This window comes from Malus domestica, chromosome 04, assembly GCF_042453785.1.
Source record: "Malus domestica chromosome 04, GDT2T_hap1".
Taxonomy (NCBI): domain Eukaryota; kingdom Viridiplantae; phylum Streptophyta; class Magnoliopsida; order Rosales; family Rosaceae; genus Malus; species Malus domestica.
In genome coordinates, this window is record NC_091664.1 from 23,741,281 (window position 1) to 23,766,883 (window position 25,603).

General features: G+C 40.5%; 2 protein-coding genes and 1 long non-coding RNA gene across 5 annotated transcripts; 1 reads left to right on the plus strand and 2 right to left on the minus strand.

The window, feature by feature from the left end:
• Window positions 1–223: 223 nt before the first annotated feature.
• LOC114824408 (uncharacterized) lies at window positions 224–1,289 on the plus strand. Its single transcript, XR_011579688.1, has 3 exons — window positions 224–418; window positions 617–955; window positions 1,052–1,289. It is a non-coding gene; the product is annotated as an uncharacterized lncRNA (long non-coding RNA).
• LOC103427620 (uncharacterized) lies at window positions 1,266–16,183 on the minus strand. Of its 3 annotated transcripts, none has more exons than XM_008365690.4 (24): window positions 15,906–16,183; window positions 15,476–15,606; window positions 15,093–15,177; window positions 14,782–14,835; window positions 8,083–8,174; window positions 7,877–7,980; window positions 7,272–7,347; window positions 6,148–6,607; window positions 5,496–5,834; window positions 5,117–5,323; window positions 4,936–5,034; window positions 4,784–4,856; window positions 4,486–4,613; window positions 4,063–4,357; window positions 3,723–3,964; window positions 3,521–3,645; window positions 3,210–3,324; window positions 3,056–3,111; window positions 2,847–2,940; window positions 2,580–2,766; window positions 2,423–2,497; window positions 2,230–2,330; window positions 2,077–2,139; window positions 1,266–1,688 (listed from the first exon to the last, which is right to left on the minus strand). In XM_008365690.4, exons 1-24 carry the CDS (start codon window positions 15,948–15,950, stop codon window positions 1,581–1,583), a joined length of 3,354 nt encoding a protein of 1,117 aa, XP_008363912.2. In that variant the 5' UTR covers window positions 15,951–16,183; the 3' UTR covers window positions 1,266–1,580. The 3 variants fall into 3 exon arrangements, with proteins under 3 accessions (XP_008363912.2, XP_008363911.2, XP_070676078.1); XM_008365689.4 differs by having other exon boundaries at window positions 2,230–2,333; window positions 15,906–16,174; XM_070819977.1 differs by lacking the exon at window positions 8,083–8,174 and having other exon boundaries at window positions 2,230–2,333; window positions 15,906–16,098.
• A 1,295-nt stretch (window positions 16,184–17,478) lies between these two features.
• LOC139195063 (uncharacterized) lies at window positions 17,479–18,942 on the minus strand. Its single transcript, XM_070820250.1, has 2 exons — window positions 18,375–18,942; window positions 17,479–18,230 (listed from the first exon to the last, which is right to left on the minus strand). Exons 1-2 carry the CDS (start codon window positions 18,940–18,942, stop codon window positions 17,479–17,481), a joined length of 1,320 nt encoding a protein of 439 aa, XP_070676351.1.
• Window positions 18,943–25,603: the final 6,661 nt, after the last annotated feature.

Sequence of the window (25,603 nt, forward strand, 5' to 3'; positions counted from 1 at the left end):
ACATATATTTCATTATTGTTATAGTAACACATGGTGTACCATCTCGTATTAGAGTCCCATTGAAAAATCTCTTCAGCATGAAGCAGAAGATCCTACAAATCTGCATGCTTGTAATACAAGGCACGTGTCAGTCCGAATGAACCTGGGCCTTGGAACTAATTAGTTTCACATTTTTGTAAATCATAAAAATCAATTATATCCCCCATGGAAGCATGATCACTTTCTTTTCCAATGGATCGATCGAGCTCAGTTACTTCTGGTAGGGTTACCGATCTTTCTGTTCTGGACAGATAATTTTAATTAACCTTTTTCCAAAACTACCGCTCATTATCCTCTTCATGACGCCGATGATCCTCACCATCCAGACCCTCAGCAAGAACAGCTTCTCCAAGATCCCCTCAAATTCCCTACCCAGAAGGTCTGACAATTTATTTCCATTGTTTATATGCATACATTGCACACAAACTCTCTGTGCAAGACGTCTATTCTTTTACGCACAGATATATTGTATTGATAACATAAAGAATGAACGCCTGTTTGATATTTGGAGTGTTCATTACATTAGTGATAGATGATCGTTATATGCTGAAATTCTCATTTGTTTGTTCAACTGCAGAAATATAGTGGCAGTGGGGGATTTGGCATTGGATGCACCATCAATATTGATTTTTGTACATCTTGTTCATTTCCCCGGATCGATGTAACCCTTCCCTTCCAACTTCCAAGGCGCCTGCTGAGCAAACTGGTACCGGTTGTTCAAGTAGGAATCATCGGGACGATAATGGTCGGCAAACATGTGTTCTCGGGGCTGGGAATAACGACTCCACCTCCTTGGTACCAGGCCTTGCTAGCAAGTAGGTTTGGAAGTATGGCAAGCACTTGGCTTTTTGGAAACTTCATCCAATCCTTCCTTTAAAGCACAGGAGCTTTTTAAGTGTGTTGTAATGGTGAACTGGTATACCCTACCCTCTTCTCGATTGAGTTAAATGTCGAAATTTCTCCATTTCTATCTCCGCTAGCTGCTCATCGTTATGAATCTTGTCGGACGTAGCTCTTCTCGAAGCTGAAGGAGCAGAGGTTCCCTAATGAAATTGAGTTGAGGGATCTCGTCGGAAAGAGCTTGGAGGAGGGGTATGGTCTTAGTGCGCAGGAGGAGGAGACGTTTTTACCTCTACACGATCGACATATACCTGATCGTTTGTTTAATATGAAAGCAAGATTGCCTTGCGGTTTATATGCTTTAACATGCATGAATTGCCACACGATTGAAAAACCAGTTGTTCATAATATTTTCTTTTTCTTCTTAATATTTTTGTACAATCATCAATGTAAAGAAAAGTGTGGCCGGTAATGTTTCTGAAGCCTAGCAACATAAATTACTTTGTATCAAGGATTACAACGACACGCGGTGGCAATTATATACACTGTAGAAGAACAAGAACGACCTCTTGGATATCTTCCGGATCACAAGCTGCAGGTGGTGTTCTTAATTGAATGACATTGCCTTTCGGGTACTGCAGAAGGATTCTCACTCCTGGACATGGAAATTCAAATCTAATGCATAAAGCGGAACCTTTTTTTTAAATATGCCACCATTTTCGACCTTCCAATCTCTTGACAAGCTCGTTTGCCATTGATGAGAAGTCTTCAGCCCCGTTCTGCAGATCTTCAGTACGCCGGCTGATTTTCTGATAAATGTTTAATTTTGGGATTAGACAGAGAAAAGGAAACTAGAAAGTTTAAGAGATTTAAACATTTGCTAGTTGAAGGTATGCAACCTAGAAGAACAAACTGAGATTAGAAATGAAATATTGTTCACATAATTGGCTTTGATCATGATAGCAATCTTTTATCACAAAACATATGAACTCTTTTTCGGACGCAAATAAATAAAGAAAAATTAGTTTGTGAGGTTCTGCTACGATCTTATATGCAAGCAAATTGTACATCCGGACGTAATAGTTTGTGAACCCGCCCAAATACATTTTCACAACATTCTCCAACAAAAGATAAAATGAGAAGCAGTTAGTCCAAGGAAGAAAATTCCTTTGTGAACCAACATGGTAGAAATCCTACCTCAAGTTTTTCCTGCCTCTCCATGAGCTTATTTCGTGCTTCAGAAGCCGCAGAAGAAGCACCCTGAAATGAGTTCTTATCAGATCAGAGAAGACATTTCATTTCTAAAGTAACTTATGTATCATCTGAACCATCATCGTCAATTGATATTACCTCAGTCTTTCTATATTTAGCTCTAATTTCTTCGGCCGTTCTAACTCTGGGCTTTGTATCACCAGTCCCACCTTGAAATAACTTTTCCCTTTCTGATTGCCCTTCTTCATACAACAATTAAATGACACTATTATTGCATTTACTAACATTTACAGAAAAGAAAAAAGCAGGTCGAATATCACAAAATGTTTACCTCTCTTTTCATCTTTGACATCATGTGGTGATAAAGTAGATGCTACTGATAGAGGTTCATCTATTTCAATGTCATCTATATCAAAGGAGAACTGAGTTAACAAGAAGGAGAAAGATGTAGAAAAGATTGAATACAAAGAAACAGGATAGCACAAAACCTATATTAAGCTCCAAAACTTCTTGATGATCTACAGGCGGAGATGGTTCTGACAGTTGAGACTTCCAAAACACGCCCTCTAAATGATCGAAAGTTGATTTAGGAGTTGCAGTATGATCTCCACTCTGGACCATTTTTCCCCCTTTAAAGCCTTTAACAATACCACCTAATATTCCAGGTGCAGTACCCTGTAGTCGAAAGATACGTTATTACCGGAAAATAATTCTCCCTTCATCACAATGAAATAACAGTTTGTTTTTGTCTAAACCTGTTTTTTCTTCTGATTCAAAGAGACACTGAGTGCAGCGTCTGCAGCAGCTGCAACAACTTTATCATGGAGACACGGCAAAGACTCCGGAATCCTACAAACAGATTAAAAAAATTCTGAAATTATCTAACAGAAAGTTCATGACCAAACCGTAATGCAACTATCACATTTCCCTCACAGCGTTTTAGGTAAATGAACATAAACAATACCTGAAATCATTCTCAACAGCTAATATAGAGATGAATGCCGATTCATACCCATTTACCTATAAAATCCACATCATAGACTAATGAAATCACGTGCTATTTTTCAAGAGATTTAAGTGCAAATCCAACATTCTTGAAAAATTAAAGGCAATGATACCAGTGTAATATGTGCATCATCGGCACTCATTGTCTTATCCATGTTTGCCTTACAATTCCACCTTAGAATTGACATCAAGGAGCTTTCTTTCACTAATTCTAAATCAGGAATGGATCTGCCCACGAACAGGTATCAACAACTCATCAGACAATCAATAATGCACATATATCTACAGCATCAGTCAATAAACAAGTAGTGGTAGCTTGATATGCTATCATTACATGTTTTAATCCCCACTAGAAACATTGATAAGGTACTTGCTGCTACATAATCTGTATCATTTCCTTGACTACTGGGGAAAAGAATGGTACCTGATCTCAATTTCTCCAGTCTGAAACAGCAAAACCAATCCCGAAACCTTTTCAACTCTCTTAAAAGTTGCTGTCCAAATGCAAGGTCTTGCATGTTTCACTTTTCGGATGGGTTTATTGTTTCCCTGATAAGATGACACTGTCTCAGCATGCTTTCCGAATAAATGAAATAGCAAACAAAAATAAAGAAGGCAAGAGGCACCTGAATCACAGATTTTGTTGAGTACAACCGCAGTGAATCCACACAACAAAGCAAAATGAACGAATTCAACAATCTCTCTTCAGAGTATGTACTTTCTGAGCTGAAGTCATGCTCAGTTTCATGTGAATTTGTAACAATTGGAGTATCGCCTGGCATAGGCTCATTCTTTGTTGAAGAATCCTTGGAGGCCTCTTGGGGTGGATTATCATCAGACACATTTTCGGACATAGATACTCTGCCATCTGGAGTACCAACAGAAAAATTATTAGAGTTCTCTAATTATGAAGTGAAAAAGAAACTAAAAGTATTTTATTCTCTGGTAGATGATATCTGTACTTGCCTATAACATACATTGAAAGTGCAATTGACTCCTTTTTCAAGTGCCATGGCTGAGGGATGATCAGGTTACCAGCATTTCCATCAATTACATGTATATTTGCATCCTTGGTTAAGACAAACATTACCTCCTCTGCTAGGTTAGCTGTTGATTTTGTTTCGGAAACCTTTGGGCTCTTCAGGAGCCATTGAGAATTTGTAAGTTCTTTCCAAGTCATTGAAATGACTGGAGAGCTGGAGAAAGATGCATCTTTTATAAAGAACAATACAGAAAAGGAACTTGTGTCCAGCACCGCAACCTGAAATGGATGCATTAAATTCAAAAGTCTTTCTAACTATAGCAACTTAAATTTTATGGGCCAATATTCAATCTATTGAAAACAACGAAGTTGTGTTATAAATTCAGATGCAGAAAAAGAATACTTACATGACCACACTTAAATCCCACAGCAAGTTTAGCACCATGCTTTACAAACTGAAGTGCTTGAACTGGGGAATTTGTAAGACTAAATACAGCTCTGCATTGCAATCCTTTTGCTTGAGGCGAATCGTGAACTATTAAACAGAGTGATAAAATTGTTAGCTTCATAAACAAATGTTCCATAAAAACTACTTCAAGATAAGTTTAACAGTATGATCTGATGAGCTTGCATCTGATGGACTGTGTACAGAAAAATGAAAGCAACATTTTTATGAAGTCAAAGAAATTGACACTTAAAACCTACCTTCACATTTGGTTTCTGTGACATATATGAATTTTACCCCATCCGAACAGCCTTTCAGATTATAAATTCGAACCTATACACGCTAGTAGAAAGACAATCAGCACAGTAAAAGTTAAAGTAAAAAATGGTATCGATAGAGATAGATATCTGACCAGACCACATTCACTGCCAACAGCCAGATTTAAAGTGAAGGCGCAGAAATCCATTTGTGATACGGGAGCACTTGAACCAGCAACTTTTATACCTTGCACCTGCCAGTTATAAGGTATCACACCATGCACATATCTTATTTATAAGGACAAAGTTTATAAGATTTAAGTGATGTACTCTAACCTCGCTTTCTACAAGGCAGATAAAAGAGAAGAGTGGATATGTTGCATTCCATATCCGAACAGATCCATCTGAATATCCTGTTAGGTACAGTCTCTCAATACCATTATTCTCAGAAATAGACAGTTGACTGGGAACACCCCCGGTCAAGGGCCATTTTGTACCAGCTGATGGGGTTTGTGCTGAGCCAAGGTTCACAACTGAGGATATCTAAGATATACAAAAAGTAAATAATTATGTGATGTAGAAGCATTAAAACCAAAATGTATGAGCCACTCATCTATAAAAGAAATATCCAATACTCCTATAGAACCTTAATGCAATATAGAAACGGGAAAAATATAAAAGATATATGCACTCATACATGGATGAAGTACAATACCTCTGATAGAGCTTTTAATAAGTTCTCCCCAGTGGGTACCCTATTAAGTTTGGCAACAGTCATGGTTGGATCAGTTGTAGGTATCACCACCGGAAACTCCAAAGCAGAGACAGATGGACTCCTTTCTTTCTGGGACATTAAGGCAGAGAGGCAAGCATCATCATAAAGATGCAATTGCCCAGGGTTGGTTAAAACAAAAACATCAGCTTTATGATTATCCCCAGTTGTCCCAGAACTTGGTAACAAAATCATGTCTGCAAAAGAGCCAGTAAGGGTGAGGTCCGTACGACCAACACATCTTAAATTCCCCATTCCAGGTGACCATTCAAGAGTTAGAACCTGAAACATGGAGAACCTTGTCAGCTCCTATCTTTTGTGGCAGTAAATAAACAAGAAAAGCACCAATTCAATTGTTGTACAGAAATTGCTTTGTTTCTAGCAATGTTATACTGTTTTCGAAAAGTAAAGCCTTTATCTCTTTAAACTGAAGTCTTTACTATTTATAGGCATGTTATACTGTTTTAAAAAAAATGCACTGTTTTGGTATAATATTAACCATTTTTCCGAAACAGCTGTGTAACTTTTCAGTAACTACAGCTATCCAACTAAAAGTATAAATGAAATGTCAAACAACTACAAATGGACAACACACCGTCAAAACTTCTTCTGATCCAATTTCATCGCCACCATAGATAAATAGTTGGCCATCACAACCATTATGGGATTTATAATCTGTGGACCACTGTAAAACTATGACAGGAAGTCTCCTTTCAGCAGATGATAATTGTAACTTCACAACATTATTAGATGGCGATAAAGATTTTTGACCCTTGACGGAAGCAGGAGATGACATGTTCCAGAATAAAATGTCTCCATCTATGTATCCCACAGCCAGAATGGAGCCATTCGAAGATGCCCAACAAAGAGCACTTATCTCTTTGTCTCCCAATTGATGTTCCAATGTATCTTCTGGAGAATCAACATTGACTTCATTTGTAGATTTAACAACTCCATCCTTTAGCTGGAGATCCTTACCACCTCCAATAAAAACTATTTTAGCTTCAGATACATCCCAAAGAATAACCAACCCATTTTGATATGCAATCAATACTCTGCCAATAGAAAAACCTCATCATTCAGTGAAGTGAACATATAAACCATACGTTCCTAATCAATAATACTTAGTCTTGAATAAGACAATGTAACCTCAATAAAAAGTCACATGCTATCAGGAAATCATAAATAGAACAAACTGAATTGAAATTGGATTCGTTAACGGGATAGCAATGAACTTTATTTAGAGACTCAAGAATGGCAGGGAGCTAAAGTGATATACCCCTCATATATAGTGCCATCAGTCCAAGTTCCTAACTGTAACTGTCTCATCTAATCTTCCACCATGTCCATGTTTTTTGACATCCTTCATGACTATAGGACAAGTTAGATTTGTGTTCTCCTTATGGTAAAAATATAGCATTCTAGTCTTTATTGGTATGAGTAGTTGTGGGTATGAAATAACTTTATTACTTCATTGTTAAGCCACTCTAAGAGAAAAAGAAACGAAAGAATATCAAAACAAAAGTAACCAAGGTTTAGCCATGACTAAGCACGACTACTTAATAACTTTTAACTGATATACTACCTTAATTTAACAAGAAATACCTGCAAAGTTATAAACACACGAAGGAGACAAGAAAACAATTATAAATTAGGCCCATTCTTGTTCCACACTAAAAGCAGATATGGAAAGTGAGAAACTTCAAGTTTATAACTCGCCTATTTCCAGATGAACAGAGTTGGGGAAGAATTCCAACTATAGGTTGGTCAATTGGAAATGGAAACGCAGCAGCTTCTGCAGAATATAGAAAAAGAACGATTGCATTACATTACTACAAAAGCAAATAAAATTCACACATTCCATAATTAAATTTTATTGATGTTGACTTCACCGTGAAAAGAAGACATTTAATCATACAATTCTTCATGGAGGATATAAATATCACAAATATCTTTCAAATTGTACCCTACAACTTCTAAAACCAAAGTCCAAGTCTTCTCAGAACAGATTTAACAGAAAAGGGAGAGAAACAATTTTGTGGCACAAATCCATAGACAGAAATAGCATCATCATGAACAATATTTAGGATCCTTCAGTAAAATGAGGTTCACATGAAACATATTTCTGATCAAATAAATTTTGGGTTTTAAAAAAAAACCCTCCTCTTTGGATGAAGCCCTTGCAACTTTATATTTAGCTTCTTCTGTGACAAGAATTGCAACATTAACTAGAAAAATCATAAACTACAGGAGCAAAGAAATGATAAAATTGCAAGCTACAGTTATTAACCACCAAACTGAAAAAACCATTCTTCATATATTACCATATAAAGAATTTGCAGAAATATGATATGGCAATCGCAAAAGTTTTCCCTCCTCTGCATCATACTTCACCACAGCCACTAGGGCATACTCATCACCAACATACCTGCAAGTTTTAATACAGCAAGCAAGTTATGAACTAAGCCACTCCGGCCAATTAGTAGCTGACTCAAAATAGTTGTAACAATTTTTTCGATCAGTAGTGTACATTAAATTGGAGCCATGGATTACAGAAAATGCGGTTATATTTGTTTCCCACTCTAGACAATAAACTAGGGACCTGCTCTCGAGATTCCAAACCTGCCAAAATTGAGAAGTTATTGATCACGTGTTTAAACAAAAGATAGTTTCATGCTTAATCACTTCAACGAATTTAAATTCTGGCACTCGATTATCCACTGCAATTTCCAAATCAACAGAATGAAGCTCTGGGAGAGAGTCATTGAGCATAGATTGAGGCAAGAGACACGGGTTTCGGACAACCAATTCGGGTTCATGCCAGGGCGCTCAACCATGGAGGCAATCTATCTCTTACGAAGATTGATGGAAAGATATAGAGATGGGAAAAAGGATTTACACATGGTCTTTATAGATTTGGAAAAAGCGTATGATAGGGTCCCAAGAGACATTCTTTGGAGGATTTTAGAGAAGAAAGGAGTACGAGTAGCATATATCCAAGCTATAAAGGATATGTATGAAGGAGCAAAGACTGCCGTAAGAACTCATGAAGGACAAACCGAAAGCTTTCCCATAACTGTAGGATTACATCAAGGCTCATCCTTAAGTCCTTACCTTTTTGCGTTGGTAATGGATGAGTTAACAGGACATATTCAAGATGATATTCCTTGGTGTATGCTTTTCGCAGACGATATAGTGTTGATAGATGAAACTCAGGAAGGGGTAAATGCAAAGCTTAACCTTTGGAGAGAAGTGTTGGAATCTAAAGGTCTTCGCCTAAGCCGATCAAAGACAGAATATATGGAGTGCAAGTTCAGTGCAAATGGAGGCCAAAACGAGTTAGGGGTGAGGATCGGAGATCAAGAAATACCAAAGAGCGACCGTTTTCGTTACCTAGGATCTATCTTGCAAAAGAACGGAGAATTAGATGGAGATCTCAACCATAGAATACAAGCTGGATGGATGAAGTGGAAGAGTGCATCCGGCGTGTTGTGTGACCGCCGTATGCCACTGAAGCTCAAGGGAAAATTTTATAGGACGGCAATAAGGCCGGCGATGCTGTATGGCACAGAATGTTGGGCGGTGAAACATCAACACGTACACAAAATGGGTGTAGCGGAGATGAGGATGCTTCGTTGGATGTGTGGGCACACGAGAAAGGATAAGATTAGGAATGAGGATATCCGGGGTAAAGTAGGAGTAGCCGAAATTGAAGGAAAGATGAGAGAAAATCGGTTACGGTGGTTTGGACATGTGCAAAGAAGGCCTACTGACGCTCCGATTAGAAGATGCGACTATGGGACAGAGGTTCAGGGCCGAAGGGGTAGAGGAAGACCTAGGAAAACTTTGGAAGAGACTCTAAGAAAAGACTTAGAGTACTTGGATCTAACGAAGGACATGACACAGGATCGAGCACAATGGCGTTCTAAGATTCATATAGCCGATCCCACTCAGTGACTTGGATTTTCCAAGTCTCCAACCAAGAAGTTTTCCTCACTCGGGAAATTAAGGGAACACTACCCCAACCTACATGCTCCACTCAGAAAGCTTCAACATACAAGCTTCAACAAAAGAAAATTCAAAGAACTTAGCGAAGAAGGCTTTGGTGTATTTAACACAATACGTTGAAATGAAGGAAAGCTTATTTATTGATATCCCCGATAAGCTACAAATATGTACATATACATGAGTCAAAATAAACACACAAGAGGGAGCCTTCACAAAGGTTGCTTAGGAGAAGTCTCAGCAGTCGGTAGAGCCCCAGAAAGAGAAGGCACCGGAGGGGGATCATTTGGAGCCTCAGTACTGGACAGAACCCTAGGAGGAGGAGGCATCAGAGGTTGATCATTTGGAGCTTCATTACGCGGTACAGCCCCAGAAGACGAAGGCAATAAATGCCTTTGGAACAAACCCACAAATCTCTGATGATCAAGTAAAACCTGACCATCAGTTTCCTTCATCTGGTCAAGCTTCCTCTTCATGTTTGTAGCATAGTCATGTGCGAGCCGGTGCAACTGTTTATTCTCATGCTTGAGCCCTCTAATCTCCTGTTTGAGACTCATCACTTCAGCCGCCAATGATTCAACTTGGCGGGTTCGAGCAAATAGGCGTTGGGCCATATTAGACACAGAACCTGCACACTGAACACTGAGAGCCAGCGAATCCTTAACAGCTAACTCATCAGACCGTTTGGAAAGTAGTCTGTTATCTTTGGGAGTGAGAAGGTTCCTGGCCACCACCGCAGCGGTCATATCATTCTTCATCACGGAATCCCCAACGGTAAGAGGACCAGTTGGGGAGACGAAGGATGGGCGCCATATGTTGTCTGGAGAAGGCGGGGCTGCCTCTTCAACAAGGTTCAAGTCAAAACGACGGTCGGAGGGGCCAGACATTTTCAAAGGTGTTGAAGAGAGAAGAGGTCGGACAAATCAAGATATTAGAAGTGCAAGAATGAAGCTTCTACTGGTGGAGATTCAAGTGTGCTTTGGAACTTAATGCCAGCCTCTATAAAAATCTGCACTCGACGGAGCTTCAGAAATCAAAGAGGCGCCTGCTCAGAAATCGAAGAGGCGTTTGCTTTCTCAAAAGTTGGGCTGCTTAGAGATCACGAGGGTTGATCTCAGAAATCGAAGAGCCGTTTGCTTTCTCAAAAATTGGGCTGCTCAAAGACCACGAAGGCCGATCTCAGAAATCGAAGAGGCGCTCGCTTTCTCAAAAGCTGGGCTCCCTAGAGACCACGAGGGCCGATCTCAGAAATCGAAGAGGCACCTACTTTTCCAGCCTTGTCAGCACCTGTCACACGCACACTCAGCTTTGCGGAAATTATGGGCATTCTGTCAAAGACTTCTGGGGAAGTAGAAAACACATGAATCTTACTGTTCAATCACCCACTTCCCACACGCAACAATAGCTCATGGGTACCACAGATAACTTTGCCAAAGTTCTCTGCCAAAGTTGAGCACGTGAAGCTTGCAGCTCCCACTACATCGCTCTGACCAAGAAGGGTAAAAGAATAGCAAAGAAACAGCACTAACAAAGTTTAGACCTATAAATTTTGAAGGTCTAGCTACCATATTATTACCCACAAGGGTAAAGGAACAGTACCACTGCTGGATAATTGGAAAGTCCATGTATGTCAACCTCTGTGCTTCGTGGCAAGGTAGACTAGCAAACATGCCCAACCTTTACTCACATTCGAGAAAACACTCCCAATAAGATTGCTTGCTCCAAAATCGAAGAGGCACCGTCCTCCGAATCTAAAGAGCCAGACTCCCAACATGACTACTTTCTTAAAAATCGAAGAGATGGTAAAGGAACAGTACCATTGCTGGATAATTGGAAAGTCCCTGTGTGTCAACCTCTGTGCTTCGTGGCAAGGTAGACTAGCAAACATGCCCAACCTTTACTCACATTCGAGAAAACACTCCCAACAAGATTGCTTGCTCCAAAATCGAAGAGGCACCACCCTCCGAATCTCGAGAGCCACTCTCCCAACATGATTACTTTCTCAAAAATCGAAGAGACACTGCTCCCCGAATCTCGAGAGCCAGACCCCCAGCATGATTGCTTTCTCAAAAATCGGTGAGGCACCGTTCTCCGAATCAATCGAAGAGGCGCTCGCTTTCTCAAAAGCTGGGCTGCTCAGAGACCACGAGGGCCGATCTCAGAAATCGAAGAGGCACCTACTTTTCTAGCCTTGTCAGCACCTGTCACACGCACACTCAGCTTTGCAGAAATTATGGGCATTTTGTCGAAGACTTCTGGTGAAGTAGAAAGCACATGAATCTTACTGTTCAATCACCCACTTCCCACACGCAACAATAACTCATGGGTACCACAGATCACTTTGCCAAAGTTCTCTGCCAAAGTTGAGCACGTGAAGCTTGCAGCTCCCACTACATCGCTCTGACCAAGAAAGGTAAAAGAATAGCAAAGAAACAGCACTAACAAAGTTTAGACACATAAATTTTGAAGGTCTAGCTACCATATTATTACCCACAAGGGTAAGGGAACAGTACCACTGCTGGATAATTGGAAAGTCCCTGTGTGTCAACCTCTGTGCTTCGTGGCAAGGTAGACTAGCAAACATGCCCAACCTTTACTCACATTCGAGAAAACAGTCCCAACAAGATTGCTTGCTCCAAAATCGAAGAGGCACCGTCCTCCGAATCTCGAGAGCCAGACTCCCAACATGACTACTTTCTCAAAATCGAAGAGAGGGTAAAGGAACAGTACCATTGCTGGATAATTGGAAAGTCCCTGTGTGTCAACCTTTGTGCTTCGTGGCAAGGTAGACTAGCAAACATGTCCAACCTTTACTCACATTCGAGACAACACTCCCAACAAGATTGCTTGCTCCAAAATCGAAGAGGCACCGCCTTCCGAATCTCGAGAGCCAGACTCCCAACATGATTACTTCCTCAAAAATCGAAGAGACACTGCTCTCCGAATCTCGAGAGTCAGACCCCCAGCATGATTGCTTTCTCAAAAATCGAAGAGGCATCGTTCTCCGAATCTCGAGAGCCAGATACCACAGACCACTTTTTCAAAGTGCTCTGACAGAGTTAAAACATGTGAAACTGGCAGCTCCCACTACCGTGCAATGACCAAGCAGGGTAAAGGAATAGCATTACTACTTGTTGTTAGGGAGACTCCTATATATGTCGACCTCCATCCCCAACGGACAGGCAGACCTGCAAAAATGCTCAACCCTTCATCATATCTGAGAGGGCACTCCCAACAAAGCCTTTCGAAATATTCAGCTTTCTTTCCCCCCGATAATACCTCTGCAAACAAGCTATACTAGAGCAAGAATATCTCATATCATCAGGGTTAAAAGCAAGAGTATCCCATATCATGCTTTTTCCCTGTTTTTTCTTTTGGCCTTGTTTTTACCTGCAAGACAAGGAGAAAGAGAGCAATCAGTCAGTACTTGGAATCAAGCTTCCAGCCAGGAACTGACTGCCTGGAACCCCTTACCTGATTACTTACCTGGCATTGCTCTCGAGTACTCATCTTCATCATCTTATGTTTCCAGGGAAGATTCCGCATCTGCTTGAGGAACAGATAGGGCAAGTGCGAAGGATACAAGGAAGCATGTGGAGACAAGCGTAACAGCACACGTGCCGATACATCCATTACTCTGTCAAAAGCAAAAGTATCCCATATCAGCAGGGTGGAACGTACTCTAGATTTGATGGACTTGTTTTGACCCTCAAATTCTTCAGTCGGCCTTATACTCTGGAGGAAACCAGAAAACCCTCCAGCTCAGTTCAAGAATAAGCCTGTGGAAAGTTACTTCTTCAAAAGCAAAAGTATCTCATATCATCTCTTCTCATTTTTCTTCTCTTTATCCTTCATGCTGCTGCAAGATGGGGAGAAGGTGAACAATCAGTCGGAGCTCTGATTGCTTACCTTGTCTGTCACCTCTTTCAGCAGACCCCCTAGCTCGGCGACTTGGGGGACTCCTACTACATGGTTTGTATCGCGCTTGACCAAGCCTGAAACTACAAGTAAGCTTCAAGTGAAATTGATACATTACCTTGTGCATCTCCACCAGTTAAAGATACCACCCCTGGATGGAGGAAGAGTACTTCCAGAGAAGATGCCACATCTACCTATGAGACAGATAAGGCAAGTCAAGACGACACCACACTCCGATACTTAGAAGTTTCGTGATTACGAGATCATTATCCCACAATATTTCCTAATGTCATTTGTACTAAATCATTCACTCGTACTCACTAAAGGAGAGCTTGAACCTATGTACTTGTGTAAACCCTTCACAATTAATGAGAACTCTTCTATTCCGTGAGCGTAGCCAATCTGGGTGAACCACGTACATCTTGTGTTTGCTTTCCTATCTCTATCCATTTATATACTTATCCACACTAATGACCGGAGCAATCTAGCGAAGATCACAAAAAGCGACCGTTTTCGTTACCTAGGATCTATCTTGCAAGAGAACGGAGAATTAGATGGAGATCTCAACCATAGAATACGAGCTGGATGGAAAGAGTGCATCCGGCGTGTTGTGTGACCGTCGTAGGCCACTGAAGCTCAAGGGAAAATTTTATAGGACGGCAATAAGGCCAGCGATGTTGTATGGCAGAGAATGTTGGGTGGTGAAGCATCAACACGTACACAAAATGGGTGTAGCGGAGATGAGGATGCTTCGTGGGATGTGTGGGCACACGAGAAAGGATAAGATTGGGAATGAGGATATCCGAGGTAAAGTAGGAGTAGCCGAAATTGTAGGAAAGATGAGAGAAAATCGGCTCTGGTGATTTGGACATGTGCAAAGAAGGCCGACTGACGCTCCGGTTCGAAGATGTGACTACGGGACAGAGGTTCAGGGCCGAAGGGGTAGAGGAAGACCTAGGAAAACTTTGGAAGAGACTCTAAGAAAAGACTTAGAGTACTTGGATCTAACGGAGGGCATGACACAAAACCGAGCGCAATGGCGTTCTAGGATTCATATAGCCGACCCCACTTAGTGGGAAAAGGCTTTGTTGTTGTTGTTGTTGTTGGTAAACTTATTGAATCCAAAAGGACCACTAATGCATATCATGAATATTTAAAATGACAAAGACACTGATGTTTGTAATCGCCTATAACTTAATGAAGATGCATACGATGCAGAAGTTATATGGAGTTCTCATGTTTCGCAAGGACAGAGTTGAGTTTTACACGAGAAACAAAAACTGCAAAGTGGTTAAAGAATCAATACCTGAATATCATTATCATTTAAGATGCTCACCAAATAACCCTGGTTTTGTAGAAACTGCCAGATACAGTAAGAAGATTAGTTGCTAACTCGCTTAACGATAGAAAAGACAGGAGAACAGTATTCAAGGACGTTTTGGAGTGTTTTACCGCAAAAGTTTTATAAATATAACATTCAAACCTATGTTACTTTTGTTTTAATAAGTTGTTGCATGAAAAAACAAGATGCGTTTCATATTTTATTCTTTTAACTAAACAAGAGGAGTAAAAAATAATTCACTGGGAAACTTAAGAATCAGTGGTGCACATAGATACCTCAATGTATTTGTAAGGCAATTGCTTCGGGGATATAAAAAGTCCTTCAATACCATCATCACCGATTACTTTAATCCTCCCATCCCTGCCCAAAAAACAAAACAACAAAGTGAAATTGTAGTATAACTTGTGTGAAGCGGGAATCTCATACGCCATGATAGATGTCTGGCAGTAGTGCCAATATTCTTTCAAAAAGTTTGGTATCACTGTCTCATAGAAATGAATAGCGATTCCGATTAATGTGGAACATCAATGCTTAGTATCAATCTATCTTACTAACCACATGACCGAGCACCATGCTAGGTAGATTGGCTGTCATTCTATCAATTCCCACACAGAAAACAGCAGACACTAAATAAGAAAGTAGGTGCATTTTAACTCACAGTGTTCCAATGGCCAAAAGGCGCTGAATCGGGTCGAAAGCAAGAATGGACGCCGTGGATGGGATGCCATAGTGAACTGCAACTCGCAGGTCCAAGTCTTCAGCCGTCAAACCCCCGTGTGGCAAATTATGCTGAAACCAACAATTTCCACAACACAAAATCCAAATTTAAAAACGGCAAGTATCAATCCAAACGCCGATACTAAATGGTATCTCAAATTAAATTAATCCAGGTATTTCAGCAAAAAAATACACAGAAATGAATAAAAAAATTATGAAAAATTAATGCAACTTTCCAATTTCCCAGGATACGAACAAGCTAAAGCGTCGAAATTTAATCCAACCCAACAAAAAGGGAAGTAATTTTGTAAGTAAAAACGAAAATTACAAGCAAACAGTGGCGGCGATCGATTGCTTGGGAATACGATTACCTGAGAATCGTTTATGGATTTCTGCAAAAGCCGCTTGGCGAGCATCGCGAATTCGAATTTGCAGCTGAAAGATTTGAGCTTCTGAGAATTTTTGAAGTTAGAGAGTTGGAAGTTTTCGTCGGCTGCTCGATTCGACTGACTATCGGAGGAGACTTTCTGGATTTGTTTCAGTGATCCTACCAATGGCGTTCCTAGTCTTATGAGCCGTAAGTTTTCCGAATCAGTCAATGACAGAAATTAAACATTAAAAGATTAAAAAAAAAAAAAAAAAAAAAAAGGCGCTTAGCCGCTTTTAACGGGCTAGAATTGTATACGGTCGTTTCGGCATATTAGGCCATCTTCAATGGAAGATGGTTTAGAGGGTTAGAGGATCGAAAATAGTTAGATTATTTCTAACCGAAGGGTGACCTAAAAGGTCAGAGGTTCGAAACTAACTTGAAACCAAGGGTCAGGCCAAATGGCTCGTGAGTTTCATTGGATAAAAAATGACCAACCAATTGGCCCAAACCAACCAGCCGAGCCCAGTGGCGGATCCAGGAATCTTACCCCAAGGGGTCGCAGTGTAAAAGTTCAAATAAAAATTTAGGATGGAAAAACATATTGAAAATGAAATCATAGTACTTTCATTCATAATTCATAATGGAAACAATATTACAAACTATAATTGTCCACGACGAGGTTTCATATTTTGAAAACGAAGCATTATAGCTTCATTTTCAATACAAGCAAAAATATCTCTCTCAATATAAACAAGCAAGCTATCACTCAACCATTGATCTCCCATTTTGTTCCTAAGTGGACCCTTAACAATATTCATGACAGAAAATGCTCTCTCCACTGAAGCAGTTGCAACTGGTAAAACTAAAGACAATGTAATGAGCAAATATACATAATTGAATACTTGATGCATCCTTGTCTCCACCATTTTTTTTGCAAGATCACCAATCCCTTCCAATTGAGAGAAATCACTACTGGAACACATATAATGAATATAAATCTCAAGTTGATCTTCAAGTGCCAAACGATCTTCATCCAAAAAGTCTTGAGGATAAAATTGAGCAAGACGAAGTAACTTTGGTTTATCAAAAGCTACAAATGAATCTTTCGGACTCAAACATGCCATACAAATAAGCAACTCGGTATTTACCTCATTAAAGCGATCATCTAACTCCGTAATTTGCTCATCAATGACATAAATAAAGAGCTCCACACGATAATGATGACGATTTGTCTTTATTGGAGCATAACGCCTTGACCTCCCTGGAAGTATAAATGCCTCTTCCATGTTAGGAACATCAATATGATGTTTTTCACAAAAAGAAGATACTTCATCAACCAATGCATCGAACCCATTATTCCTCATCCAATATAGCTTTTCCTTGCATGATTTCACTAAAGTCATTGCATTCACAATTTCTTGATCTTTCCTTTGCAATGCTTGTGACAAATCATTTGTGAGTCCCAATATGACTTTCATCAAGAAAATGTGAAACACAAACTCAAAAGTAAGTATCACTCTCATTAACGTATTTGCTTCACCCGCACTTTCATTGGGATTATCATCAATAACCATTTAAAGCATATGAACCACGGATGAAAACATAGAAATGATGCTAATCAAGGTACCATAGTGTGAGTTCCATCGTGTGTCACCGGCACGTTTGAGACTTGTTTCTTGATTTAAGCCTCGCCCCGTTATAAGACAATCATTTTCAAAAGCTATCACAAGCTCTTCTTGAAGTTGCCCTCTAAGTGAATCACGCCGCTTACAAGATGCTCCAACATGATTAACCACATTATTAGCCGTTGCAAAAAAATAGGCAATGTCTATATTCTTCTTTGCTACGGCAACAAGAGCTAGTTGAAGTTGATGAGCAAAGCAATGAACATAATATGCACAAGGTTGTTCTCTCAATATCTTTGTTTTAAGGCCATTCAACGCACCTCTCATATTGCTAGCACCATCATAACCTTGTCCTCGTAGCTTGGAAATGCTCAAACCGTAACGAGAAAACAATGTGTCAATAGCATCCTTTAGTGAACTTGAAGTAGTGTCGGTAACATGTTGGATACCCACAAATCTTTCAATTACATGCCCGTTGTCATCCACATAACGCAACACCATAGCCATTTGCTCTTTCACAGACACATCACGTGCTTCATCCACCAATATTGAAAAGAATCTATCTTTTAGACCATCCATGATAGCATCAAGTGTTTCAAGGGCACATGAATTCACAATTTCTTTTTTAATGGAAGGAGCTAGTAATTTGAGATTTCCCGGAGCATTTTCCATCACAACTTCTCTAACTTTATCATTATTATCTGCAAGGAATTGCAATAACTCCAAGTAATTTCCCTTATTGCTTGAAGTGGCACTTTCATCATGGCCACGAAAAGGAAGACCTTGTCACAATAAAAACTTAGTGCACTTGATTGAAGCAATCAAGCATGTGCGATAAGTCTTACGAGCTTGGTCAGAGTGTTTGCTCACTGCCGTTTCAATATGTGTAGCTTGATTCATCAAATTTGTAGCAGCTTCTCTAGCCTTATTATGAACACTCCCAACCGGTCCAACATGCATCTTAAATCTTTCTCTCCCTTTCTTCCAATTCTTAAATCCATCTCCAGTGAAAGCTTCACTACCCACTTGTTCAAATTTGGTTTTAAAGAGATAGCAATAGAGACAAAATGCCGCATCTTTAGATACACTATACTCCAACCAATCAAAGTCATCAAACCATTGGGGAATGAAGCGTCGATTAATTCCCGACATATTAGTTATTGGGAAATTATGACCTCTAGGTTGACAAGGTCCTTTTTGTAGATATAATCTTCGGACCTCATCTCTCATATTAGCGTCATAATCTATTATTCGAGTTCTTAATCCAGGATCCGCTTGAAGATTACCCAAAACATCATCTAACTGACTTTGTCTTGAACTTGGAGTTCTTGAACTACCGACAGTATTTGAACTATCAACATTATTCGAACTACCCGAACCCGATGATGACTTTCTCTTAAAAAACCGTTCCATAATAATGCTACATATACAAAATATTCAAAATAAATACTCACAATATAAACAAACCATAAACATAATCAAAATAAATATGAATTGGATTTCAATTAAATTAAATATCTCATCTTGCATTCTACATATACAAAATAATGAAAATAAAAACTCACAATATAAACAAACCATCAATATAATCAAAATAAATATGAATTGAATTTCAATTAAATTAAATATATTCTACATATACAAAATATTCAAAATAAATACTCACAATATAAACAAACCATAAACATAATCAAAATAAATATGAATTGGATTTCAATTAAATTAAATATCTCATCTTGCATTCTACATATACCAAATAATGAAAATAAAAACTCACAATATAAACAAACCATCAATATAATCAAAATAAATATGAATTGAATTTCAATTAAATTAAATATATTCTACATATACAAAATATTCAAAATAAATACTCACAATATAAACAAACCATAAACATAATCAAAATAAATATGAATTGGATTTCAATTAAATTAAATATCTCATCTTGCATTCTACATATACAAAATAATGAAAATAAAAAATCACAATATAAACAAACCATCAATATAAACAAACCATCAATAAAAACTCACAAAATAAATATGAATTGAATTTCAATTAATTAAATATATTCTACATATACAAAATATTCAAAATAAATACTCACAATATAAACAAAGGGAGGAGATGGAGTTGGAGCCGCCAGCAGGGGAGCAGCAAGGGAGGAGATGGAGCTGAGGGTTTGGGGGCAGTAGCAGCAAGGGATGAGAGGAGTTGAGGGTTTGGGGGGATTGAGTTAGGGTTGGAGGAAAAGAAATTGGGGCTTTTGATTGTATAGAAGTCGGGTAGGAAAGCTGGGATTGGGGGGGGGGACACGGTGGGAAATTTTTTTTTTTTTTTGTTCGGCCTGGCCCAAAACGACGCCGTTTTGGCCAGGTCATTTAAAAAAATTTCCTGGGCCAAAACGACGCCGTTTTGCCTGTCTGTTTTGAAAAAAAAGAAGCGCGCGCGAGCGCTGCTTCTTCTTCCTCTTCCTGCCGAGTCTTGGTTCAGGATTTTTGTCGAACAGTTGGCGTGCGAGTCCGACCCCGACTACCCCAGCTCCAAGAGGTCGCATATGGGAGCTTCAAGGTTGTTTCCATGGTTTCCAAGGGGTCGTGCGACCCCGACGACCCCACTGTGGATCTGCCACTGGTCGAGCCACATGCTAACGTATTTATTATTTTATTACATTTTTCCTTTTTTGGGGGCCAAAATTTTCTAAAAAATATTTAATTATGGGTTTAGTTTTTTCGGAACTCCGCCTATGTCTTACATGGCCGGTCCCAAGCCCGGATAAAGGAGGAGGGGGAGGGCGTCAGGTAGTCGACAGCCGGCACTCCATGATCACGTCGAATCCTTATGAAAATGAATCCAGAACAAAATCGCGCTAAAGCTAGGGCGTCACCCGTAAGTGGCGCGCTGTGTGGCCTGAGCACAGTGATAAGTGAGCAAGGGTCGCTGTATCTCCATCAGCACCCGGATGCAGTGTTAAATGAGCAAGGGGGCCATAGAAACTTCTTTTCGAACGACTCCACTCAAAGTTGTTTGGGAGCATATGCTCCTATCAACTTTACCCGGGACACACAAAAGAAGTACTTTGATCCTATTAGACGGGGGAGGGTGAAGAAGCTAGGACAGAAGGGTAGAGTTCAAGAGAGCAAAATGCGTTTAGGAACGTGGAATATAAGAACCTTAACGGGAAAATCTATGGAAGTAGTGGAAGTTATGGTGAGGAGAAGGATAAATATTATGTGCCTACAAGAAACTAAGTGGGTTGGTAGTAAGGCAAAGGATCTAGAAAACTCAGGGTTTAAACTTTGGTATTCGGGCACAAATAGAACGAGAAACGGTGTTGGCATCATCGTGGACAAGACCTTGGTACAAGATGTTGTAGATGTCAAGAGGGTAGGAGATAGAATCATGGCAATCAAGATTGTAATAGGACAAGAACTTATCAATGTGATTAGTGCGTACGCACCTCAAGTAGGGTTGGATACGAGTTCGAAGGAGAAATTTTGGGAAGATCTTGGAGACTTGGTGCAAGGAATTGCTCAGACGGAGAAGTTATTTATAGGAGGAGATTTAAATGGACACGTGGGCAGGGAGACAGGCAACTATGGAGGTTTTCATGGTGGCCATGGTTTTGGGGAGAGAAACGAGGATGGGGAAGCTATCTTGGATTTTGCAATGGCATATGATCTTTTCTTAGCCAACACCTTCTTTAAGAAGAGAGAAGAACATGTGATCACCTACAAGAGTGGGTCGTCAAAAACACAAATAGATTTTCTTCTAATGAGGAAAGGGGATCGTATAACTTGTAAGGATTGCAAAGTTATACCAGGAGAGAGCGTGGCTAATCAACATCGCTTGTTGGTGATGGATGTACATATCAAAAGAGTAAGACAAAAGAACAAGACTTGGAAGTGCCCAAGGACTAGATGGTGGAATCTAAAAGAAGAAAAACAAGTCATTTTCAAAGAGAAGGTAATCACCCAATGTGTGTGGGATAGAGAGGGGGAAGCTAGCCAAATGTGGGATTCCATGGCTAGTTGTATCCGAAAAGTAGCAAAAGAGGTATTAGGAGAGTCCAAGGGCTTTGCCCCACACCAAAAGGAATCTTGGTGGTGGAATGAGGAGGTACAAACAAAGGTGAAGGCTAAGAAGGAATGTTGTAAAGCCTTATACAAGGAGAGGACCGATGAAAATGGTGAAAGGTATAGAAAAGCGAAGCAAGAGGCGAAAAAAGCTGTCAGAGAAGCTAAGTTAGCGGCTTACGACGATATGTATAAACGACTAGATACCAAAGAAGGAGAGTTGGATATCTATAAACTATCTAGAGCAAGGGAAAAGAAGACAAGAGACCTAAACCAAGTGAGGTGCATCAAGGATGAGGATGGAAAGGTTCTTGCTACAGAGAACGCGGTTAAAGACAGATGGAGAGGTTATTTTCATAATCTTTTCAATGAAGGACATGAAATGAGTGATTCTTTAGGGGAGTTAAGTAACTCAGAAGAGTGTCGAAACTACTCTTTTTATCGTCGAATCCGGAAGGAAGAAGTGGTTGTAGCTTTGAAGAAGATGAAGCATAAAAAAGCAATAGGCCCAGACAATATACCAATCGAAGTGTGGAAACTTTTGGGAGAGACAGGTATAACATGGCTCACTGACCTTTTCAATAGGATTTTGAAAACGAAGAAGATGCCAAATGAGTGGCGAACGAGCACTTTGGCGCCTATCTACAAGAATAAGGGCGACGTACAAAATTGCATGAACTATAGGGGTATTAAGCTAATGAGTCATACAATGAAGCTCTGGGAGAGAGTCATTGAGCATAGATTGAGGCAAGAGACACGGGTTTCGGACAACCAATTCGGGTTCATGCCAGGGTGCTCAACCATGGAGGCAATCTATCTCTTACGAAGATTGATGGAAAGATATAGAGATGGGAAAAAGGATTTACACATGGTCTTTATAGATTTGGAAAAAGCTTATGATAGGGTCCCAAGAGACATTCTTTGGAGGATTTTAGAGAAGAAAGGAGTACGAGTAGCATATATCCAAGCTATAAAGGATATGTATGAAGGAGCAAAGACTGCCGTAAGAACTCATGAAGGACAAACCGAAAGCTTTCCCATAACTGTAGGATTACATCAAGGCTCATCCTTAAGTCCTTACCTTTTTGCGTTGGTAATGGATGAGTTAACAGGACATATTCAAGATGATATTCCTTGGTGTATGCTTTTCGCAGACGATATAGTGTTGATAGATGAAACTCAGGAAGGGGTAAATGCAAAGCTTAACCTTTGGAGAGAAGTGTTGGAATCTAAAGGTCTTCGCCTAAGCCGATCAAAGACAGAATATATGGAGTGCAAGTTCAGTGCAAATGGAGGCCAAAACGAGTTAGGGGTGAGGATCGGAGATCAAGAAATACCAAAAAGCGACCGTTTTCGTTACCTAGGATCTATCTTGCAAAAGAACGGAGAATTAGATGGAGATCTCAACCATAGAATACAAGCTGGATGGATGAAGTGGAAGAGTGCATCCGGCGTGTTGTGTGACCGCCGTATGCCATTGAAGCTCAAGGGAAAATTTTATAGGACGGCAATAAGGCCGGCGATGCTGTATGGCACAGAATGTTGGGCGGTGAAACATCAACACGTACACAAAATGGGTGTAGCGGAGATGAGGATGCTTCGTTGGATGTGTGGGCACACGAGAAAGGATAAGATTAGGAATGAGGATATCCGGGGTAAAGTAGGAGTAGCCGAAATTGAAGGAAAGATGAGAGAAAATCGGTTACGGTGGTTTGGACATGTGCAAAGAAGGCCTACTGACGCTCCGATTAGAAGATGCGACTATGGGACAGAGGTTCAGGGCCGAAGGGGTAGAGGAAGACCTAGGAAAACTTTGGAAGAGACTCTAAGAAAAGACTTAGAGTACTTGGATCTAATGAAGGACATGACACAGGATCGAGCACAATGGCGTTCTAAGATTCATATAGCTGATCCCACTCAGTGACTTGGATTTTCCAAGTCTCCAACCGAGAAGTTTTCCTCACTCGGGAAATTAAGGGAACACTACCCCAACCTACATGCTCCACTCAGAAAGCTTCAACATACAAGCTTCAACAAAAGAAAATTCAAAGAACTTAGCGAAGAAGGCTTTGGTGTATTTAACACAATACGTTGAAATGAAGGAAAGCTTATTTATTGATATCCCCGATCAGCTACAAATATGTACATATACATGAGTCAAAATAAACACACAAGACGGAGCCTTCACAAAGGTTGCTTAGGAGAAGTCTCAGCAGTCGGTAGAGCCCCAGAAAGAGAAGGCACCGGAGGGGGATCATTTGGAGCCTCAGTACTGGACAGAACCCTAGAAGGAGGAGGCATCAGAGGTTGATCATTCGGAGCTTCATTACGCGGTACAGCCCCAGAAGACGAAGGCAATAAATGCCTTTGGAACAAACCCACAAATCTCTGATGATCAAGTAAAACCTGACCATCAGTTTCCTTCATCTGGTCAAGCTTCCTCTTCATGTTTGTAGCATAGTCATGTGCGAGCCGGTGCAACTGTTTATTCTCATGCTTGAGCCCTCTAATCTCCTGTTTGAGACTCATCACTTCAGCCGCCAAGGATTCAACTTGGCGGGTTCGAGCAAATAGGCGTTGGGCCATATTAGACACAGAACCTGCACACTGAACACTGAGAGCCAGCGAATCCTTAACAGCTAACTCATCAGACCGTTTGGAAAGTAGTCTGTTATCTTTGGGAGTGAGAAGGTTCCTGGCCACCACCGCAGCGGTCATATCATTCTTCATCACGGAATCCCCAACGGTAAGAGGACCAGTTGGGGAGACGAAGGATGGGCGCCATATGTTGTCTGGAGAAGGCGGGGCTGCCTCTTCAACAAGGTTCAAGTCAAAACGACGGTCGGAGGGGCCAGACATTTTCAAAGGTGTTGAAGAGAGAAGAGGTCGGACAAATCAAGATCTTAGAAGTGCAAGAATGAAGCTTCTACTGGTGGAGATTCAAGTGTGCTTTGGAACTTAATGTCAGCCTCTATAAAAATCTGCACTCGACGGAGCTTCAGAAATCGAAGAGGCGCCTGCTCAGAAATCGAAGAGGCGTTTGCTTTCTCAAAAGCTAGGCTGCTTAGAGATCACGAGGGTTGATCTCAGAAATCGAAGAGGCGTTTGCTTTCTCAAAAGTTGGGCTGCTCAAAGACCACGAAGGCCGATCTCAGAAATCGAAGAGGCGCTCGCTTTCTCAAAAGCTGGGCTCCCCAGAGACCACGAGGGCCGATCTCAGAAATCGAAGAGGCACCTACTTTTCCAGCCTTGTCAGCACCCGTCACACGCACACTCAGCTGTGCAGAAATTATGGGCATTCTGTCGAAGACTTCTGGGGAAGTAGAAAACACATGAATCTTACTGTTCAATCACTCACTTCCCACACGCAACAATAGCTCATGGGTACCACAGATAACTTTGCCAAAGTTCTCTGCCAAAGTTGAGCACGTGAAGCTTGCAGCTCCCACTACATCGCTCTGACCAAGAAGGGTAAAAGAATAGCAAAGAAACAACACTAACAAAGTTTAGACCCATAAATTTTGAAGGTCTAGCTACCATATTATTACCCACAAGGGTAAAGGAACAGTACCACTGCTGGATAATTGGAAAGTCCCTGTGTGTCAACCTCTGTGCTTCGTGGCAAGGTAGACTAGCAAACATGCCCAACCTTTACTCACATTCGAGAAAACACTCCCAATAAGATTGCTTGCTCCAAAATCGAAGAGGCACCGTCCTCCGAATCTCGAGAGCCAGACTCCCAACATGACTACTTTCCTAAAAATCGAAGAGAGGGTAAAGGAACAGTACCATTGCTGGATAATTGGAAAGTCCCTGTGTGTCAACCTCTGTGCTTCGTGGCAAGGTAGACTAGCAAACATGCCCAACCTTTACTCACATTCGAGAAAACATTCCCAACAAGATTGCTTGCTCCAAAATCGAAGAGGCACCGCCCTCCGAATCTCGAGAGCCAGACTCCCAACGTGATTACTTTCTCAAAAATCGAAGAGACACTG